The following is a 22,036-nucleotide window of genomic DNA, read 5'->3' as shown; positions in this document are numbered from 1 at the left end:
TCAGGCTTTCAGCTAAAAGTGAAGAACAAATTCAGTGTACATCAAGCAAAACAAGGATTCTCCTTCAAAATACATTTCTGGGTTATTTCCTTTTTATCAGTTAGAACGTAAAGAAAAACAAAATCTGTGTCAACAAGTTCACAAGAATTGCTCTGTTAAACAAACCATAAATTTAAGGACACAAATGGCAGGAGACAACAAAGGCAATTTGCACATGGTTAAACAAAAATCTATCTTTTCCAACATCACGTTACCACTTGTCACAATTTCCCTAAACTGAAAAAGATTTACGCTCATGTACTGCCTGCAAGTTGACTTTTATATAAAAGCATTGTGTCAATCTCATGGTTTGCTGAATCTCAGCGGCCTGTAATGATAATCAGATATTGCGCTTTTCTGACCAGGGTTCCGATCAATAGGGCTGTGGTAGGGTGGATGTTGGCTTTGCAGGTGCAAGGATCATCCCTCTTCTCGAGGATGGAAAGTGACATTTCCTTTCCTGCCACTTGCTCACTGTTCATTTTCAACATCAGGACAAAGTATGCTGGATTGATGTGGAGCTTTCACCAACAGTACACTTAATTAAACTTAAATTTCTAGTTATTCAAACTGAAGTAAGTTGTTTCAGTCATTTTCAGTCAGAGTTAATCATCTATGAGTCTGTCAGAGGTTGCACTATAAAAAGTTTCAAATCAGTGGACTGTTATAGAGAAGTTAAATGACTGATTTAAGATTTGCAAGTTTAACATAAGTGGTCTGCTTTTCTATTTTACCTCTCCAGAAATGAGCTGCAAGATGACCAGGGAAAGTCCCTGCAAGTTCTTCCTCTGTTAAAACAAGAGGTTTCACATTGATTCACAGATGCACATGCAATTGTCAAACTACAAAGAACTGCCAACTGGAACTAAGGTAATGTGCGACCTAACATAAACATATCATGCATTCAGATGATGTTAGTTACCATCATTGATAAGTAAAGGAGAAAATAGTTAACCATTCCAAAATATGTATATGTATTTGCTACTGATTGAAACAAATATAAAAATGTAATAATGTTGAAACATTTTACTGATCTAATGCTATAGAATTTTACTGATTTTATACAATAGGGCATGTTCAGATCAAATGTCACTTATGCAGCCTGACTATGTTTTTCATTGTAACAATTTTGGAACTTTGGAATTCATTGCAGCATTTGTTGTCTTTGAGATGTTATGATGAGCTGCTACTTTCCTGCTGGTTAGTGGATCACAGGATCTGGAGCAAACAACAATGATATATTTCCAAGTCAGGATGATGGGTGATCTGAAAGATGGTGATCCTCCCAAGTCTTCTGCCCTTGTTCATCTGCTAACAAGATTGCTGATATAGAAACTACCATGGAAATAGTTAAAGCGAGAAACAGCAGTGCCTTTGTCGATGGTAGACAGTGGAGCTGTGGTCTGTTTGTAGTGGAGGGAGTAAATATTCTGTGTGACGGATGGAATGATAATCAAACCTGCTGTTGTGACCTTGATGAAACCAAGCATTGCTGGAGGTCTGGTTATCCGAGCAGGTGGAGGCTGTTCCACTGCTCTCCTGACTTGACATTGATACTGGAAAGACTGAGGTGCAGGATGCCTTCACTCTTGTGGCCACAAAACTTGTGTACTTGTCCCAGGATGTTGATAGTGCGAGATTTGGTGATAGTAAAGACATTGAGTGTCAGGGCAGATTTGTTTTGTTGGAATGATAATTAACTAGCACTTGGGCAGTGCAAGTGCCTCACATATTTGTGAAAGGTTAAAAGGATGCAAGAGAATGCAAGAAATACAAGAAATACAGTTTAATTAGTTAAAACAGTTAACACAACTGCCAAAACAAGAGAGATGACAATGACCACTCTCTCTCCCTGCATCGTTTTTGTGACAAGTATTACATGAGTAGTCAGGAGGCTGTCATTCCACAGCAGGAAAGGAATAGTGATCACTGGACTTTCCAGGAGGGCCAGTGAAAGGGTCCAAGAGATTATCGCACTTTCTAATACTCACCTGGGAATAATGGAATGAAAGGAATCCCTTGAAAGTAGAGCTCAAGCTGTCCATGGAACCATGACTTGATTGAATTGGATTTGTTGATTATTGCCATGTGTACCAAGATACAGTGAAAATCTTTATGTGCGTACCATTCAGGCTGATCACACCATTCATACGTACACTGAGGTAGCTAAGAGAATGCAGTATATAGGGTAGCAGTTAGAGAGAAAGGGCAGTCCAGACAAAGGAACAAAGTGCAAGGATCATGGAAAGGTGGATTGGGAGGTCAAAATGTTACCTTTAGCAATATGAGAGGTCCATTCAAGAATCTGATAACAGTGGGATAGAAATTGTCCATGAGTCTGGTGAAATTGACTTGAAAAGAGCTGCCGCGACAGAGGATTCAATATGAATCAGGATAGACTGGCAGTCCAATAGTCACAGACATGATGCTTGGATGGCACATTGCCTTCCAGTGGTAGGGATGTCAGAGAGTGTCTGCAGAATATTCTGAGAGGAGAGGATGAACAGACAAAGTCAAGGTCCATATCTGCACCAGTATCTCAGATGAGCTCCTGCAGGCAGGACTTCGGAGACTGAGACTGAAGGGTAGGATCTCAAAAGGTAAGCAACAGTGAGTACAGCAATACCTACATGGTCAAATTAGTACATGACAAAACGATCCAGCAGAAACTTTGCTGCTTGAACTATTGGAACTGGTCTATGGCATTAGGACAGTGCAAACCAGACAAGTTTAACCAATATATTGGCAGGGTACCACCAGCGAGAGTTTGAACTCATATGTTTGGGAGATGGAAACCTAACAACATTAAGAGACTATTGGATGTAGAGATGGGATTTTAGAAAATGAGTCATAATAAAAGAGGAGGAAGCAGGTAAACAAAAGGCTGCATCGCAATACTGTATTGACATTGATGCAAGGACCCCTGGAAATAAAGGTCTAGGAATAAAAGCACCAAGGTCCTGATGAAGGGTCTTGGTCCAAAACATTAACTCATGGCAGCTCTTTTCAAATCAATTTCCCTCCACAGAAGCTGCCTGTCCTGCTGTCCCTCCAGCACTTTGTGTGCATTACTAAAGAAATAGAGAGATATTTACAGTATTAGAGATTTTATTGAAACATGCCTTAAGGCTTTTTTAGGTTTGTCAGCTGAATACTCCTGGTTCAAGGAGTTTTGGATGACTGGACAGGGGCAAAATGTAAGTGATGAAGCAGTATTGGGTGGGGACTCAGTCACAGGTCTGAGACATTTCAACAAGTGAGGCTATGTGGACTGAAATGAGGAACATCAGAGGGGAAAATACCATCTTTGCCCAAAACTCAGACGGGAATAGATTAGCAAAATTACAGTTTATTGAGAAATATGAAAATAACAGGCCAGTATGAGTAAGGGATTTCCATTAATAGTCTCGAATGGTTTAGTGATAGAGTAAAACATGTAAAAGGTACAGAACTCTTGAAATACTTACAAGAATACTTTAAAAAAGATCAAAGTGTAGAGAGCCTGACAAAGCATAACACTTCCTTTCTGTCTGGGAACCATTTGGCAAACAGAAAAGGTGGCAGTGGCCAAGAATTCTGGACGCATTACTCATAAACCGGTTAGATTTAACACAGTTATGTAAAGTACAAAGCTAATCCAAATTCTGTAAATTGGAACAGGACCAACCTTAGTGGCCTTGCCTAATGATAAGGACACACTAAAATCTTCATGATCTTTTAATCAAGAGAAATCTGGAAGAATAATATTCACACACAAAATGCTGGTGGAACGCAGCAGGCCAGGCAGCATCTATAGGGAGAAGCACTGTCGACGTTTCCGGCTGAGACCCTTCATTAGCTCTTTTAAAGTACTTGATAAAGTGAACATTCTTCATCTGATTGCAGTGAGTTTTTCCAGTTCTTAACAGTCCATTTCAATTTGTCCTTAAACATATTCAGCTCCTTTATAGTTAATTTTGCAAAAGTCTGAAAAGAAACTGATTAAGTCATAAAAATCTACAAGAATCCTTATGTTAGATTATTCACTGATTATTTTAGTTTCTGTCAAACACAGCAAGCTCTATAGATGCTGGAAATCCAAAGCAACACACACAAAACGCAGGAGGAACTCAGCAGGTCAGGCACCATCGACTGTTTATTCTTTTCCAAAGATGCTGGCTGATCTGCTGAGCTCCTCCAGCGCTTGGTGTGTTATTTTAATCTCTCACAGGTGATGTTACAATCAACAATTTAAATACATTGCTGAACAATAAATTGTTTTAATTGGAAGTCAGCATGAAGGGCAAAGCCTACTGTAAAAGAGGTTGAACAAATCAGGGAGTGATGATTAGGTTATGCAAAGCTTGTGCTTTAAAAATATCTAGGCTGTAGGAGGAAGCGCGAGATTGTGGGAGGTATGAAATCCCACACATAAAATTCTAGGAAAAGAATGAAGGTTCTCACAGATTGTGCCGAATCTCAGCTTCAGCTCAGTTTGTGGGAATAGGATGATGCATTTGGAGCTTTGAAGGAACAAGACCGTCAAGTAGAAAGGAATGTCAGTGTTTACTTGTCTTTAGTTTTCTATCACTGAGGCTACGAGGTCTATAGTATGCACTCTAAATGAGCTAAATAACTCAAAGAAACTGGATATGAGGCTGAAGCACAGGAAGGGCAGAAACAAAAAGGGAGAGAGATTGTTTGCAAGATCCCGATCCCCCTTTTAGATTCCAATTACATTTTAATTTGCATTTTGGCAGATGGTAGAATTATTGAAATGTGGGGTGTTCAAGTGCAACAAGTTCACATCTCTTACCCTGCCTGTTCTGTAATGACTGCATGCAATTCGCATTATGTACACCTGTGTTCAGTCTCAACCCCTCCAGTGCTGTCTGCATGGAATTTACACCTTCTTCCAGCAACTGCATGGATTTCCCTCCCACGTGCCAAAGACATGCAGGTTAACCAGCCTCAGAAATCACCCCTAATGGAGAATGAAAAATGTCATGAATGTAGGGATAGTGAAAACAAGTTGTTGACTGCGGTAGGTGAAGGGTCTATCTGCCTAACATTGTGTGAACAGCATCCTGTGAATGCTACCTTTAAGTCTCTGAATGCCTACTGCTAAGTCATTCATTCAGATCAGATTTAATTCCCTTTCAACATAAAAACCATCTCTTCCCTACACTAGGTCAGGCTTTATGCAGATTGGACACAGAGTGAAACTTGCTCTATACTGTCTTAACCTAAGCACTCACAAGCAATGTTGTGAAGATCAGATGCTGGTTAGTTGTCCCTCCAGAAGCACAGCTGTGCATTGCAACACTTCCACTGAGTGCAGAAGCCCCTCTGCAAAGGGATTCCAACACTTCCCTTCAGATTTCACTGCAGGTTCTTGGTTCTTCAACAGCCATCAACCTGCCATCACAAGCCCCCCCCCCCCCCCCCAGTCAATCAACTTGCTCACCCTCACGGTGCCCTGATCTGTCACCCAGGTGACTCTTGACGATCATCTCATTCCTAGTATTTTTACAATTCATAAGCAAAGAGAAGAAGAAATGCAGTTTTTGAATTTCACAATGGCATTAATCCAAGGTTGCTTTCATTAGTACCTTGGGATGGATCTTCAGTTCCTTAGATGTTTCTGAATGCTCAACTTTTAGGATTAATAGATGGCATCAAACAAAGCAAATATTTCTAGCATTGCAATTCATTTTGGCTACACCCAGTTAGCATGGTACAGGCCTTGCTTGGGTTGGCTGTTGGGGGAGGAGGGGTGCAGGGGGAGGGGTAGCAGACAGGGTAATGAATGTACATGTGGTTTCATTGGTCCCTGAAGAGCCAGAAAACTTCAAGATAGGACTCCAGTTCTAGAACAGCACCCACAGTAATGAAAGATTAACACCTTGAGGACTGAGGTAATACACAGAGTAACATTCAACAAGATTTGCAATGGGTGAATGAGATTTAATATAGAGATCTATAAGGTATAAATGTGATGGTGCAATAGTGCTTTCTGCATAATGTATGGAAAATTGGATCAACCCCACTTGAATTCAAACCAAGGAGCCAAAATACTTGAAAGGAAGCAAGATTATTGAATGTCAGCTAGATAAAATCTAAATCAATCCAATACATAGAATACTTCTTTGCATGCCAGCAACTGGCCTCTCCCTATTAGGGATGTGGAAATCACTCAACAATATCACTGGCCATAGCATCAGCTGAGTGCAACATCCAGGCTCACAATTCTAGAGATGCCGATCAGACTAACATTCTGAAATGGCAGTTTATAAGATAACATGAATAATAAATTTGCAGAATTTAAAACTTCTAGGTCAGCATCTTTCCGCATCTAGTAGATCATTTTGGTAAGACAATGTTTCTCATTTTCAGTAGTAAATTACTTTCACCAAATGCCTGTTCATATGTGCATTATATGTGTCTTATTGAAGAACTTAACAACCATGTGGTCATTATCTATTCCACGTTTATACATTTTGGATTAGAAGATGACAATTACACCATCAACTATACTAACATTTGTACATGCCAGTGTTTACAGCGATGTTGACTGTAATCCTGTGGAGCATTTCTTTCCCCATATTCTTTTATACCCTTTTCAATTTCAAAGATCCAGAGTATTTACTTTACCTAAATGGCATGAAGTTTCTGAAAGAAAAAGTGTTTCCAACAATATCTGACATTGTCTTTTAGTCAACATCAAAAAGGAACTTCCAGGTGAGGCGACATTTCACTGGTGAGTCTGTCAGGACTCTACTACACCCAGTGCTGTCTCCTGTACATTGGTGAGTCCAGAAGCAGATTGAGAGTCTGCTTTGTTGAACACCTTTGCTTCATCTGCCACAAAAAGCTGGTGGCCACCTTTTTAAATTCTACTTCAAATTCTAAAGTGTTGGCTTATGGCCTCCTCTACGGTCATGATGAGGCCATTCTTAGGTTGGAGAACAACACCTCATATTCTGTCTGGATGGCATCAACATCAACTTCCCTAATTTCCAGTAATTTCCCTTTTTCATTTCACCATTTTGGCTCCCTTCTTACCTCTTCTCTTCCCATTTGCCCATCTCCTCCCTTTGGTGCCTCTCCTCCTTCCCTTTCTCCAATGTTCCACTGTCCTGTCCCATCAGATTTCTTTTTCAGTACTTCACCTCTTCCACCAGTCGCCTGCCAGCTTGTCCTCCCCCCTCCCCCCACCCACCTTCATTTTTCTGGTTCCTTTCCCCTTCTTTTCCTGTCCTGATGAATAGTCTCAACATGAAACATCGACTGTTTGTTCATTTCCATAGATGTTGCTGACCCTCCAGCATTTTGTGTGTACTGATCAACAAGGAAATGACTGGTTATCTGTCCAGTTCATTCACTTCATGATCTGAGATGCTTGACTGTCAAATTTTGCCGTGAGAGCAAAACTGAACAGTTCTCAAGTTGTTCAGCTGGCTGGCTCAGGGCTTGAGTGATGTGGCATCAGTGTAAATTTTATAACAAGGGCAACAGTATTAATACTAAAGATTTCTTCCCAAATTATCTTAAAGATTTTGTTATCTTGAGAGAAGATGAGTAGCTGTTCAGATGATGAATACTGGGACGACCTCCTGCGACGCTGTTGCAAATGTCAGCACAGTGGGCGAAACTGTCACAGTATGTACAAGTCTTGTGGTTTGTAGCCTCTCATTACCTGCTTCTGGAGCCCTTAAATGTGCGGAACTGATTTCAATAAAAGCTCAGTGGAAAATTTGCATTTTTTGTTTCAGTTACAGACCAGATAAAGAACTTGTATTTCAATTCTCAGATGGACCAGGTTTTCTATCAATTACTTTGCCACATTCACCTGATCATATTAAATTCTATTACCTCACTGAATTACCAGAATTAGCCTTTGCCTTCTCTGCCAGTAAATAAAACACATAAAGCAGGAAGAAGCAAGGCTGCTTCATCCCTGATAATAATTAATCCTCAAAAAGTGTCCACCACTTATCTCTCTCGCACTTCTGCACTCTTCCTCTCCTGCTCCTGCACCCAGTCACAACCAAACGAGCTCAGTCAAAGGGCTTCATATCACTTAGTCCCAATGCCTTCCTCTCAATCAAGTCTTTCAGTCTAAGAAACATGCGGAGCAATATTTTCCAGCAATCATCAAATCTCTGGAGCAAAATACTACCAGGTCTCAAAAGCTTCTGCACTTCTGTACCTATGCCTTCTTGCCTTCATTTTTAGCTCAAATAATTTTAGAAATTTTAATCAAACTATCTCAAAACCCATGTTTTTCCAATAAAACAAAAGACCCTTCTCACTCAGCCCAAGACAGTCGCTTTCTACTGTACCTGTATGGATTTAATTTGGCAGGAAGGCTCACACACTATTTGATGAATACAATTGATTAACAAGGGGATGAAAACTGGGCGATAATTATCCGCTTCGGGTTTCTGCCTCCGCTCCCCCATATCTATCCCTTTTCTTCTTTGGGGTTTATGATTGTGTTTACTTATTGCATTTAGACATTGTTCCATTAACTATTTTGTTTACTATGATAGGCTAAATAGTTTGATTTTTTTTAATTTGCTGATTGTCCTTTAATCGCAGAAATTTGGAAATGCAACAATTCCCCAGGGTTTTATTGGGATAAACTGCTACGCAAATGTATCAAATGTGTTGATGTGTGCGGCCAACACCCTCAACAATGCTCAGTCGTTTGCAGTGGTAAGAAATTTGAGTTATTCTTTCTGTAAGACCAATGACGTCCATGATAATTAGTTGTCATGAGGCCATGTGTTACTGATTCCAATTCTCAGCTCATTGCAAGATCAGATAAAAGAAATTCCAGCTGCTAATTAATAAATGCTTTGCCTTTGAGCGTCTAGTCTGAACATGGTTACAATGAATTAGCCCCACCGTTTCTTTGGTCGAGAACGCTTCATTTGTGGGCAATCATGGGCTGGGGTGAAGAATTAGTCAACATAAATGTTCCTCAAAGATGCAAATAACAGCCTTAGTGCCTGAAAATGGAAAGCCGCTGCTCCTGCACTCTGCCTACCTGCGGCATTTGATAACCTTGACAGTGACGTCCTCTGATGCCTCTGCATTATGTATAGTTACATGAGCATAGCAATCACAGCCAGAGGGTCACTGCACAGGTACAGTGCAGGTGGAGTAATTAAATCACCAAACTATTTATCCATTAAAAACTGGAAACCCCAACTGGTCAAAAACAACAACAGTGGAACAAGAAACACTGTTAATGTTCCATGTTGAAGATCCTTTAGCAGAATTGGAACAAAAATAACTGTTAGTTGTCAGCAGACAAGATGGGATAGGACACCCAGAATAAAGGGAACATATGTGATTGAGTGAAGCCAGGGTTTCCATTTTACACACCTACTAGACCACAAACAAAAGAACAGGTTAAAACTGAGAAATGGAAACTCAAAGCTGTTGCTGCAACCTGAAACACTAGGCAAATCACACCATGTCGGCTGAGAAAGAAACACTGAGTTAATTCGTATCCTTGCAGAACTAGACAATCCCAGTATAGAGCATTTGATGTTGAGTCCTGAAAGACTACAATGTGCTCAGATGAACAGGTGCCTACATTGGACCTTGTTGAAAGAAGGCAGGTAGATCAGAGTGGGAATGGGGTGGAGATTTAGCAGAACAATTGACTGAATGGCTCAGTGTCACCTTTGCAGACAGATTGGGCTGTTCTGCAAAGTGGTCACCAAATCTGTGACTGATTCATTCAACATAAAGGAAACCACCTCCCTCCCTCACGCTCTTGTGTTCTCTCTTACCCTGTTCTGATGAGGAGTCTTCAACCTGAAACATGACTCCATTTTTTCTCCACAGGTACTGCCCGACCTGCTGAGTGTTTCCAGCATTTTCTATTTTTATTTCAGATCTCCAGCATCTCCTGGTCTCCTGTTTACAAGTAATCCAGGGTTCTTGATTAACAATCCAGAGAAAAGTCCCACTAAGCAGCTGTAGAATTTAAAATCAATTTATAATTTGGATTTTGAAGAATAAAATAAAACAACCAATCTTAATAATGATGATCAGGACAACTACCAGATCACTGATTCACTATTGCCCATTAGTGGAGGAAATCTGCTGTCCTTACCCAGCCTGGCCTACATGAGATGCCAGAGACATCTATCTTCAGGTGCCATGCCCAGTTTGAACTTTGACTGCCATGACCCACGCACTCCTGTTTCGGGTCAAGTGGTTTAATTCATTGGTATTCATTTCCAGTTCTCTGGCTGCTGTCTCTATCATCATTTGTCTTTGCCTTCCTCTTGCTTTCTTCCCTTCAATCTTTCCCATAATTACCGTGCATTCTAACTCCTCTTTCCTAATCACTTGTCCAATGAAGTTATGTTGCCTTTTCATGATCTCTTTTTGTGCTTGCTCTGTTCATGACATCCTCGTTAGATATTCGTTTTGTCCATGATATTCTTCGCAACCTCCTCAAAAATCACAACTCTGCTGCTTCAATTCGTTTCCTCATGTTACTAGACATTGCCCAACATTCTGAGCCGTATAACATAACTGGATAAACGTAGCACTTCAGTACTCTGTTAGTGCCCCAAAATAGCCTAGCACCCTTGTCAGTTCTACCATTAGCACTGTGCTTAAACAGGGAAAGACTAAGTCCAGATGTCCACCTGGCATTGACCCAGACATGAAGTCCATATCGTAAATCCTTTTCACAAACATGTAGGCACTGGTTAATAACTTGAAGAGCCACAGCTGTTACTTTTATACTCACCAAATCAAACCTTAAAGCCAGACTTTTCCATCATAATTTCTCCTTCACCAAAGGTCTAGAGGTGCTAGCACTGTGATACAAGCTGAAAGGGAACAACATTGACTTGTGGCATCTAGTCAAACATGGGCAAAGTGCAGCACTTGGAAGAAAACCTGTGTCAAGAGCACAGAAGGTACTCTGGGTAGGAGCAGCAGGTAGTGAAAGAAACAACATGAAGCCAAGACTGGGTAAGAAACAGAGAGATAAGCCTCCAAAACCTCACCAGTTTACCTGTGGCATATGTATCCATCCAAAATATCACTGATATCGGTGACCATTGTCCAAACCCTGTGGGAACCAAGCATACCTTATAATGAATTGTGAGGAATAACTAATGTACTAAATGGGATTGTTTCAATACAGTTCAGTACCATAGAACTGGGCATCCACCAGACACTGTGGGTCATCAGCAGCAGCACAATCTGTAACCACAAGGCCTAATGTATCTCTCACTGTAGCATTACTACCAAACCGTAGAGCAACTGTGACTGAGTAGGGAGAGCAGAACAGACCATCAACAGCAGGAACAGGAACACCTGAGAACCATGAGGTGACTACCTAGTGAGGGCTGAAACACAGGGACTATGTTTGCTTTTTAGTAAAAACTATGGAGCTAAGTGACCTCACAATGGACCTCACAACCAATGGATCAGATGAAAGCTATGACAGTCCTGCTACACCTAGTCGCAATTGAACAGTTGATTGGACCAGGAAGCTCCAACACCCTCCAGCAATGGTGGAGCTAGCATGGGAGCTTTAGCTATAGTTCATCACCACCTTAAGCCAAGAATTACACATGGATAATTTTCACAAACATGAGGAAATCTGCAGATGCTGGAAATTCAAGCAACACACACAAAATGCTGGTGTAACACAGCAGGCCAGGCAGCATCTATAGGAAGAAGTGCTGTCGACGTTTCGGGCTGAGTCCTAACGAAGGGTCTCAGCCCGAAATGTCGACAGTGCTTCTTCCTATAGATGCTGCCTGGCCTGCTGCGCTCCACCAGCATTTTGTGTGTGTTAACTGGATAATCTTATTGACTTCTCCCTGAGATCTTCACCATCACAAAGGCCAGACTCCAGAAAATCAGATTCACTCCAGATGATCTTAAGAAACAGTACAGAATACAACAAAGGATATGGGACAAAATATCTGAGTTAGCTGCACCTCTAGCCAAGCTGTTCCTGTACAATTACAACACTGGCATCTATTAACAATGTGCAAGATTTGAAAAGTTTGTTCTGTTCATAACCAGCAGGACAAACCTAATCTGTCTGATTAGTCTACTATCATTTATCAGCAAGCTGAAGAAGTGCTATCAAGAGATGTCTACTCACCAATGCTTAGTTTGAACTTTGCCATGACAACTTTGTTCCAGATCTCATCATGATCCTGGAGTAAAAGAACAGAATTCCAGAGGTGAAGTGAAAATGTTTGCGGCAGTCGAATCTGGATAAACTCACTCAGAGACTGTATAAGTATAAACCCTTTATTCAAAGCCTCTGGGGCACTTCAGTTAGTCGCTCAAACTGGAACAGTCTGTGACTGTTCCTGCTTGGTCCACCAACTAACTGCCAGTTGCCCTTACAGAATAGATATAGTCGTTCAGATACTCCCACACAAGACAGGCTGGAGCCAGACTTAACTATGTGCATGATAGTACCGAGAGACAAATTACAGAATAGACATAATGGCTCACATACACAAAACAGGCTGGACGGTCTTATCTATGTGCATGACTACACAAAGGGACAAGGACCTTGAAACACTGTCTAACTCCAAGAAGAAATAACGCTCAGCATGGCTTAGCACATCTGTTGATCATCAGCAGTTTTTTGCAGAAAAAACAGGCTGCTATTGTTTAACTGACCATGTTAATCTTTTTACATACTTTATCAGTTTGCCTTTGATATGCATGAAGGAGGCCTGGGAAGGAGGGAAGATATAAAAAGAATGCAGCCTTAAGAAGCGGGCAGCTTCGGTTGCGGGCAGCGGAGTGAGCCGGGAGCAGAGTGTCGGGCTTGGGCTCAGAGGGCTTAGGCAGAAGAGGGCACAGTAGGCTTATCTTTTAGTTCTCCTTGTTATTTTCAGTTATTTGGGAAGTATGAGTGTGAGGGCAGCTTGTTGTTCTCGGTGTCGGATGTGGGAGATCCTGGAGTCTCCGAGCCTCCCAGATGTCCACATCTGTGCCAGGTGCGCCGAACTGCAGCTCCTGAGGGACCGAGTTAGGGAACTGGAGCTGCAGCTCGATGACCTTCGCCTGGTCAGGGAGAGTGAGGAGGTGATAGAGAGGAGTTACAGGCAGGTGGTCACTCCGGGACCACGGGAGGCAGATAGGTGGGTCATGGTCAGGAAGGGGAAGAGACAGGTACTAGAGAGTACCCCAGTGGCTGTACCCCTTGACAATAAGTACTCATGTTTGAGTACTGTTGGGGGGGACAGCCTACCTGGAGGAAGTGACAGTGGCCGGGCCTCCGGCACAGAGGACAGCCCTGTAGCTCAGAAGGGTAGGGATAGAAGAAAGAGGACCATAGTAATAGGGGACTCGATAGTTAGGGGTTCAGACAGGCGGTTCTGTGGAGGTGATTGGGAGTCCCGGATGGTAGTTTGCCAGGTGCAGGGTTCGGGACGTTTCTGATCGCATCCAAGATATCCTGAAGTGGGAGGGTGAGGAGCCAGAGGTTGTGGTACATGTAGGTACCAATGACATAGGTAGGAAAGGGGAAGAGGTCCTGAAACAAGAGTATAGGGAGTTAGGAAGGCAGTTAAGAAGAAGGACCGCAAAGGTAGTAATCTCGGGATTACTGCCTGTGCCACGCGACAGTGAGAGTAGGAATGGAATTAGGTGGAGGATGAATGCGTGGCTGAGGGATTGGAGCAGGGGGCAGGGATTCAAGTTTCTGGATCATTGGGACCTCTTCTGGGGCAGGCGTGACCTGTTCAAGAAGGACGGGTTACACTTGAATCCTGGGGGGACCAATATCCTAGCGGGGAGGTTAGCTAGGGCTACAGGGCAAACTTTAAACTAGTAAGATGGGGGGGGGTGGGAATCAATTTGAGGAAACTATGGGAGAGGAGGTTAGTTCACCAGTAGAGCAAGTAAGTAGACAGTGTGTGAGGGAGGAAAGGCAGGTGATGGAGAAGGGATGCGCTCAGCCTGAAGATATAGGGGGGAAGAAAGAAAAGGATAATAAATTTGAATCCATTGTTAGGGATGAAAAGAGAGGAGGAGGTGGAGAGTATCTTAAATGTATCTATTTTAATGCCAGGAGCATTGTAAGAAAGGTGGATGATCTTAAAGCGTGGATTGATACCTGGAATTATGATGTTGTAGCTATTAGTGAAACATGATTGCAGGAAGGGTGTGGTTGGCAACTAAATATTCCTGGATTTAGTTGCTTCAGGTGTGATAGAGTAGGAGGGGCCAGAGGAGGAGGTGTTGCATTGCTTGTCCGAGAAAATCTTATGGCAGTGCTTTGGAAGGATAGATTAGAGAGCTCCTCTAGGGAGACTATTTGGGTGGAATTGAGGAATGGGAAAGGTGTAGTAACACTGATAGGAGTGTATTTTAGGCCACCTAATGGGGAGCGGGAGTTGGAAGAGCAAATGTGTAAGGAGATAGCAGATATTTGTAGTAAACACAAGGTGGTGATTGTGGGAGATTTTAATTTTCCACATGTAGATTGGGAAGCTCATTCTGTAAAAGGGCTGGATGGTTTAGAGTTTGTGAAATGTGTGCAGGATAGTTTTTTGCAACAATACATAGAAGTACCGACTAGAGATGGGGCAGTGTTGGATCTCCTGTTAGGGAATGTGATAGGTCAGCTGACAGATGTATGTGTTGGGGAGCACTTCGGGTCCAGTGATCACAATAGCATTAGCTTCAATATAATTATGGAGAAGGACAGGACTGGACCTAGAGTTGAGATTTTTGATTGGAGAAAGGATAACTTTGAGGAGATGCGAAGGGATTTAGAGAGAGTGGATTGAGTCAAGTTGTTTTATGGGAAGGATGTAATAGAGAAATGGAGGTCATTTAAGTGTGAAATTATGAGGGTACAGAATCTTTATGTTCCTGTTAGGTTGAAAGGAAAGGTTAAAGGTTTAAAAGCACCATGGTTTTCAAGGGATATTAGAAACTTGGTTCGGAAAAAGAGGGATGTCTACAATAGATATAGGCAGCATGGAGTAAAGGAATTGCTCGAGGAATATAAAGAATGTAAAAGGAATCTTAAGAAAGAGATTAGAAAAGCTAAAAGAAGATACGAGGTTGGTTTGGCAAATAAGGTGAAAGTAAACCCAAAAGGTTTCTACAGTTATATTAAAAGCAAGAGGATAGTGAGGGATAAAATTGGTCCCTTAGAGAATCAGGGTGGTCAGCTATGTGTGGAGCCGAGGGAGATGGGAGAGATTTTGAACAATTTCTTCTCTTCGGTATTCACTAAGGAGAAGGATATTGAATTGTGTAAGGTGTGGGAAACAAGTATGGAAGTTATGGAACCTATGACAATTAAAGAGGTGGAAGTACTGGCGCTTTTAAGAAATTTAGAAGTGGATAAATCTCCAGGTCCTGACAGGATATTCCCCAGGACCTTGAGGGAAGTTTGTGTAGAGATAGCAGGAGCTCTGACAGAAATCATTAAGATGTCATTAGAAACGGGGATTGTGCCGGAGGATTGGCGTATTGCTCATGTGGTTCCATTGTTTAAAAAGGGTTCTAGAAGTAAGCCTAGCAATTATAGACCTGTCAGTTTGACATCAGTGGTGGGTAAATTAATGGAAAGTATTCTTAGAGATAGTATTTATAATTATCTGGATCTGATTAGGAGTAGCCAGCATGGATTTGTGCGTGGAAGGTCATGTTTGACAAACCTTATTGAATTTTTTGAAGAAGTTACGAGGAATGTTGACGAGGGTAAGGCAGTGGATGTAGTCTATATGGACTTCAGCAAAGCCTTTGACAAAGTTCCACATGGAAGGCTAGTTAAGAAGGTTCAGTCATTAGGTATTAATGCTGGAGTAATAAAATGGATTCAACAGTGGCTAGATGGGAGATGCCAGAGAGTAGTGGTGGATAATTGTTTATCGGGATGGAGGCCGGTGACTAGCGGGGTGCCTCAGGGATCTGTTTTGGGCCCAATGTTGTTTGTAATATACATAAATGATCTGGATGATGGGGTGGTAAATTGGATTAGTAAGTATGCCAATGATACTAAGGTAGGAGGTGTTGTGGATAATGAGGTGGGTTTTCAAAGCTTACAGGGAGATTTATGCCGGTTAGAAGAATGGGCTGAATGTTGGCAGATGGAGTTTAACGCTGAGAAGAGTGAGGTTCTACATTTTGGCAGGAATAATCCAAATAGAACATACAGGGTAAATGGTAGGGCATTGAGGAATGCAGTGGAACAGGGAGATCTAGGAATAACAGTGCACAGTTCCCTGAAGGTGGAGTCTCATGTAGATAGGGTGGTGAAGAAGGCTTTTGGAATGCTGGCCTTTATAAATCAGAGCATTGAGTACAGAAATTGGGATGTAATGTTAAAATTGTACAAGGCATTGGTAAGGCCAAATTTGGAATATTGTGTACAGTTCTGGTCACTGAATTATAGGAAAGATATCAATAGAGAGAGTGCAGAGACGATTTACTAGGATGTTACCTGGGTTTCAGCACTTAAGTTACAGAGAAAGGTTGAACAAGTTAGGTCTCTATTCATTGGAGCGTAGAAGGTTGAGGGGGGATTTGATTGAGGCATTTAAAATTTTGAGAGGGATACATAGAGTTGACGTGAATAGGCTGTTTCCATTGAGAGTAGGGGAGATTCAAACGAGAGGACATGATTTGAGAGTTAGGGGGCAAAAGTTTAAGGGAAACACAAGGGGATATTTCTTTACTCAGAGAGTGATAGCTGTGTGGAATGAGCTTCCTGTAGAAGTAGCAGAGGCCAGTTCAGTTGTGTCATTTAAGGTAAAATTGGATAGGTATATGGACAGGAAAGGAGTGGAGCGTTATGGGCTGAGTGCGGGTAGGTGGGACTAGGTGAGATTAAGAGTTCAGCACGGACTAGAAGGGCCGAGATGGCCTGTTTCTGTGCTGTGATTGTTATATGGTTTATCAAGTAACTAAACACATTGATGAAGGAAGAGCAGTAGATGTGGTGTATATGGATTTCAGCAAGGCATTTGATAAGGTATCCCATGCAAGGCTTATTGAGAAAATAAGGAAGCATGGGATCCAAGGGGACATTGCTTTGTGGATCCAGAACTGGCTTGCCCACAGAAGGCAAAGAGTGGTTGTAGTCAGGTCATATTCTGCATGGAGGTCGGTCACCAGTGGTGTGCCTCAGGGATCTGTTCTGGGACCCTTACTGTTCGTGATTTTTATAAATTACCTGGATGAGGAAGTGGAGGGATGAGTTAGTAAGTTTGCTGATGACACAAAGTTTGGGGGTGTTGTGGATAGTGTGAAGGACTGTCAGAGGTTACAGTGGAACATTGATAGGATGCAAAACTGGGCTGAGAAGTGGCAGATAGAGTTCAACCCAGTTAAGTGTGAAATGGTTCATATTGGTAGGTCAAATATGCTGGCAGAATATAGTATTAATGGTAAGACACTTGGCAGTGTGGAGGATCAGAGGGATCTTGGGGTCCAAGTCCATAGGACGCTCAAAGCAGCTGTGTAGGTTGACTCTGTGGTTAAGAAGGTGTCTGGTGTATTGGTCTTCATCAATTGTGGAATTGAATTTAGAAGCCAAGAGGTAATGTTGCAGCTATATAGGACCTGGGTCAGACCCCACTTGGAGTACTGTGCTCAGTTCTGGTAGCCTCACTACAGGAAGGATGTGGAAGCCATAGGAAGGGTGCAGAGGAGATTTACAAGGATGTTGCTTGGATTGGGAGCATGCCTTGTGAGAACAGGTTGAGTGAACTCAGCCTTTTCTCTTTGGAGTGAAGGAGGATGAGAGGTGACCTGATAGAGATATACAAGATGATGAGAGGTTTTGATCGTGTGGATAGTCAGAGGCCTTTTTCCAGGGCTGAAATGGTTGCCACAAGAGAACACAGGTTTAAAGTGATGGGGAGTAATTACAGAGGAGATGTCAGAGGTAAGTTTTTTACTCAGAGAATGGTGAGTGCATGGAATGGGCTGCCAGCAACGGTAGTGGAGGCGGATACGATAGGGTCTTTTAAGAGGCTTTTCGATAGGTCCATGGAGCTTAGTAAAATAGATGGCTATTGGTAAGCCTAGTAATTTCTAAGGTAGGGACATGTTCAGCACAGCTTTGTGGGCCGAAATGCCTGTATTGTGCTGTAGGTTTTTTATATTTCTATTTTTACAAGTGGCAGCTATTTGCTCTGGTTAAACTGAAATCAATAAGCATAAAAGGTATCAGTGGTTGCTGAAGGCCAATTGTCCCAACCCTAATACATTCCTGCAGGAATTTCTCAGGGCAGTGTCCTAGTCCCAAACATTGTCAACTGCTTCATTCATGACCTCCCTTCCATCATTGTTAGAAGTGGAGATGTCCATGTACAATTTGCAACAATTTGCATCCAGACCAGCCTGCAGCAAGATTTGGATAACATTCCATGTGGGCTGATAAATGGCATGTGGCATTCACACCACAGAAGTACTTAGGCAACAAGCATCTCCAAGAGAGTCCAACTATTATTACCATTGACAACCACACCCCTACACCCACATCAATTAGAAACTCCACTGGACAGTGGCTACAACAGGACTGTGAATACTACAATCACTGACCTGCGTCCTGACACCCCCAGGTGCTTTCCTATCTGAAACATCTAAATGGTTTTTAAATCTTGTAATAATATCTGCCTCTACCACCTACTCAAGCAGCTCATTCTAGATATCTTTCTTACCTCAGTCTCCTCTCTTCTTAAACTCATACCCTCTAATTGTGGACTCTTTAGCCCTTGAAAAAAGACTACGCTCTTTGCAATTTTGTTCACCTCTATATGATCACCCCTCATCCTCTTGTGTTCCAGTGAAAATTAAACCAGCCTACCCAATCTCTCCAACTATTGTCCTCCATTCCAAACAACAGTGTCAACCAACTGGCTGAATTATTCAACCTCTCAATGCTGCAGCCAAACATTGCCAGCGGCTTCCAAAGGTCATTAACCACATCAGTTGCCAAGAAGAGGGCAGGGTGAGCAGGGAGTGGTATTATCCACCAGTAGAATTCATATCTAATGTGATGAAGTGCTTTGAGAAAATGGTCATGGCTAGAATTAAATCCTGTCTGAGCAAGGACCTGGCCTCACTACAATTTGTGTATAATCACAAAAGGTCTCATTGGCTCTCACTTGGCTTTGGAGCAGCAATACACACTTCAGATGCTGTTTATTGATTACAGCTTAGCATTCAACACCATCATCCCCTCAGTACTAATTAACAAGCTATGGGCCTCTGTAACTGGATCTTGGCTTTCTCATCAGGAAACCACACTCTGTATGCCCTGGAAATTACACCTCCTTCTTGATGATAATCAACAGGGATGTGTGCTTAGCCTACTGCTCCACTCTCTACACTCACGGCTGTATGGCTAGACACAGGTAAAAAAATTTTTTTATAAATTTGATTATAACATTACTGTTATGGACAGAACTGAGATGGCAACAAGGAAGTGTACAGGAATGAGATAGATCAGCTGGCTGATTGGAAATGTGTACAGGAGTGAGGTCGATCAGCCGGTTGAGAGGCGATGTGTACAGGAATGAGATAGATCAGCCAGTTGAGTGGCATTGTGTACAGGAGTGAGATAGATCAGTTGGTTGAGTGGTGTTGTGTACAGGAGTGAGATAGATCAGTTGGTTGAGTGGTGTTGTGCACAGGAGTGAGATAGATCAGCCGGTTGAGTGGCATTGTGTACAGGAATGAGATAGATCAGCCGGTTGAGTGGCATTGTGTACAGGAATGAGATAGATCAGCCAGTTGAGTGGTGTTGTGTACAGGAATGAGATAGATCAGCCAGTTGAGTGGTGTTGTGTACAGGAATGAGATAGATCAGCCGGTTGAGTGGCATTGTGTACAGGAATGAGATAGATCAGCCAGTTGAGTGGTGTTGTGTACAGGAATGAGATAGATCAGCCGGTTGAGTGGTGTTGTGTACAGGAGTGAGATAGATCAGCTGGTTGAGTGGTGTTGCAGCAACACCATTGGAAACATCAGCAAGACTATGGAATAGATTGTGAACTTCAGGAAGGGGAAGTTGAGAGAGCAGATATCAGTCCTTACTGAGGGGTCAGTGGTGGAAAGGGTGAGCAGCTTCAAGGTCCTGGGCCCAATCACAAAGAGGCACTGCAGGGGGTATAGTTCATTGGGAATTGAGGAGGTTTAGCAGGTCACCAACTTTCCAAAGATGTACAATGGAGAACATTCTGCCAGCTTGGATGACAGCCTGGTATAGAATCTTCCAAGTGCAGGGTCAAAAAAAAGCTGTAGAGAGTTTTAGACTTGGCCAGCTCCATCATGGGCACAACCCTTACTAACACAGAGAACATCTTCAAAAGTTGGTGCCTTTAAGAACATGGCATCTATCATTAAGGTCTCCCACCATCCGAGACATTCCCTCTTCTCATTACTACCATTGTGGAGGAGTTACAGCAGCTTGAAGTCCCACACTCCACATTTCAGATCAGCTTCTTCCCTTCAGCCATCAGATTTCTGTACAGTCGCTGAACCCACAAACACTGCCTCACTATCCCCTTTTGTACCTTTTTATTTATTTTTTGTAACTTATGGTGATTTTTGTCTTGTACTGTACTGTTGCCACAAAAGAATGAATTTCGTGATGTGTCAGGTATAATAAACTGATTCTAATATCCAGGTGAGTCTCATTAGTATTTCACTATTGCCATCACGTAACTGCCAGAAAGCTTAGTACCATCTTGGTTGGGATATCGTAGAATGGAAAGGTACCCAATGGTCAGCGTGGACATATCAGGCAAAAAGGTCTGTTTCTGTACAGACAGGCATATCTCTTTTGCTAGCCCAATATCGTCTGTCAGTAGAAGACGTGGGTTTGGGAAGTAATATCTGAACAGGCTGGGTAAGTAACTGCAGTGTCCCTTCTACACGTCCCCACTCCAGCCACTGTGGACAGAATCAGTATAAATATATGGTAGATGAAGTACCACTGAAGTGGGCTGGAGGGGTTTGAACTATTGGCACTGTGGTCATTCAGACACATGGAGTTCCACTGCATTCTTGACTTGACTGGTGGAGGCAGTGGAATGATCTTATGCTGTCAGGAGTAAGCCACTCACTCAACATGTGGCTTGTTTTTGTAGCTACGTTATTTACATCCAGTCAAGTTTCTGGTCAATGGTTTTACCCACCACACCCTGAATGTTAAGTGTGTGAGGACCTCATTAAATGGCAATCGTAGGTGATCACATTCTCCCACTTGGCCCTTACACAGTGAAAATAATGTTTAGTCCCCATGCCTATTTGCTGACTAAGTCCTGATGCATGCAGGCATGATCTGCTTTTTTAACTCAAAGGGTTACACAATTGGTAGTAAATTCTCCCCTTTTGACCTTGCAACACAAAGGTCATTCATGATGATTGCTGGCTTGGAAAAACCCTGCCATGGTGCCTGCGGCTGGAATGGTGGGACTCCAAATCACTGGAGCATTTCCTCTTTTAAACCTACTGACTCCCATTTCAGCAGAGTGCCTTAATACCACTTGGCAGCATCGTCAACAACACATTCCATTACTTCACAGTGAGAGTGGAGTGATTGGGCAGTAGGTCACTGGAATGTGTTTGACATGCTCTTTGCAGGCAATTTTTCATTTTGTTGTAAGGATGCCAGTACAAAAACAGCTTGGTTATTGGAGTGGCTAGACTGGAGCATAGGTCTTCAGTGCAATAATTGGAATGTTGTCCCAGCTTATAGCCTTCAGTAAACTAAATTTATTCCTGCAGTTTTATTGACTTTAATCCAGTTAATAATGTGGAACTTCTGAATAAAGTCCACTACTGCAAGATAAGATTTTAATGGAGGCTTGTTATTTCCAGGTTTCTAGTGGTATCTCAGTAACCGAACTTTTGTTCCACTACTGTATCATTTGATAATAGTTCTGTTTAAAAAATCCCAAGCGATTTCTCAAGCTATGATTCTTCCCATTTTCCAGGGCAACTTCTTTCTGATGAGTTACTTTTAGAT

General features: G+C 42.3%; 1 protein-coding gene across 1 annotated transcript in view; it reads left to right on the top strand.

Moving 5' to 3' along the window:
- Positions 1 to 868: 868 nt before the first annotated feature.
- The window catches only part of LOC132399468 (tumor necrosis factor receptor superfamily member 13B), a 42,727-nt gene continuing 21,559 nt past the window's right edge, over positions 869 to 22,036 (top strand). The window contains exons 1-3 of the mRNA XM_059979855.1: positions 869 to 909; positions 7,575 to 7,680; positions 8,623 to 8,739. Coding sequence (XP_059835838.1) covers positions 7,596 to 7,680; positions 8,623 to 8,739 — 202 coding nt within the window. The 5' untranslated portion in view covers positions 869 to 909; positions 7,575 to 7,595. The remainder of the gene's footprint in view (positions 910 to 7,574; positions 7,681 to 8,622; positions 8,740 to 22,036) is intronic.

This window comes from Hypanus sabinus, chromosome 9 (genome assembly GCF_030144855.1).
Source record: "Hypanus sabinus isolate sHypSab1 chromosome 9, sHypSab1.hap1, whole genome shotgun sequence".
Classification (NCBI taxonomy): domain Eukaryota; kingdom Metazoa; phylum Chordata; class Chondrichthyes; order Myliobatiformes; family Dasyatidae; genus Hypanus; species Hypanus sabinus.
Note: the sequence above shows the minus strand (reverse complement) of the source record. Positions and strands in the feature narration are given on the sequence as shown.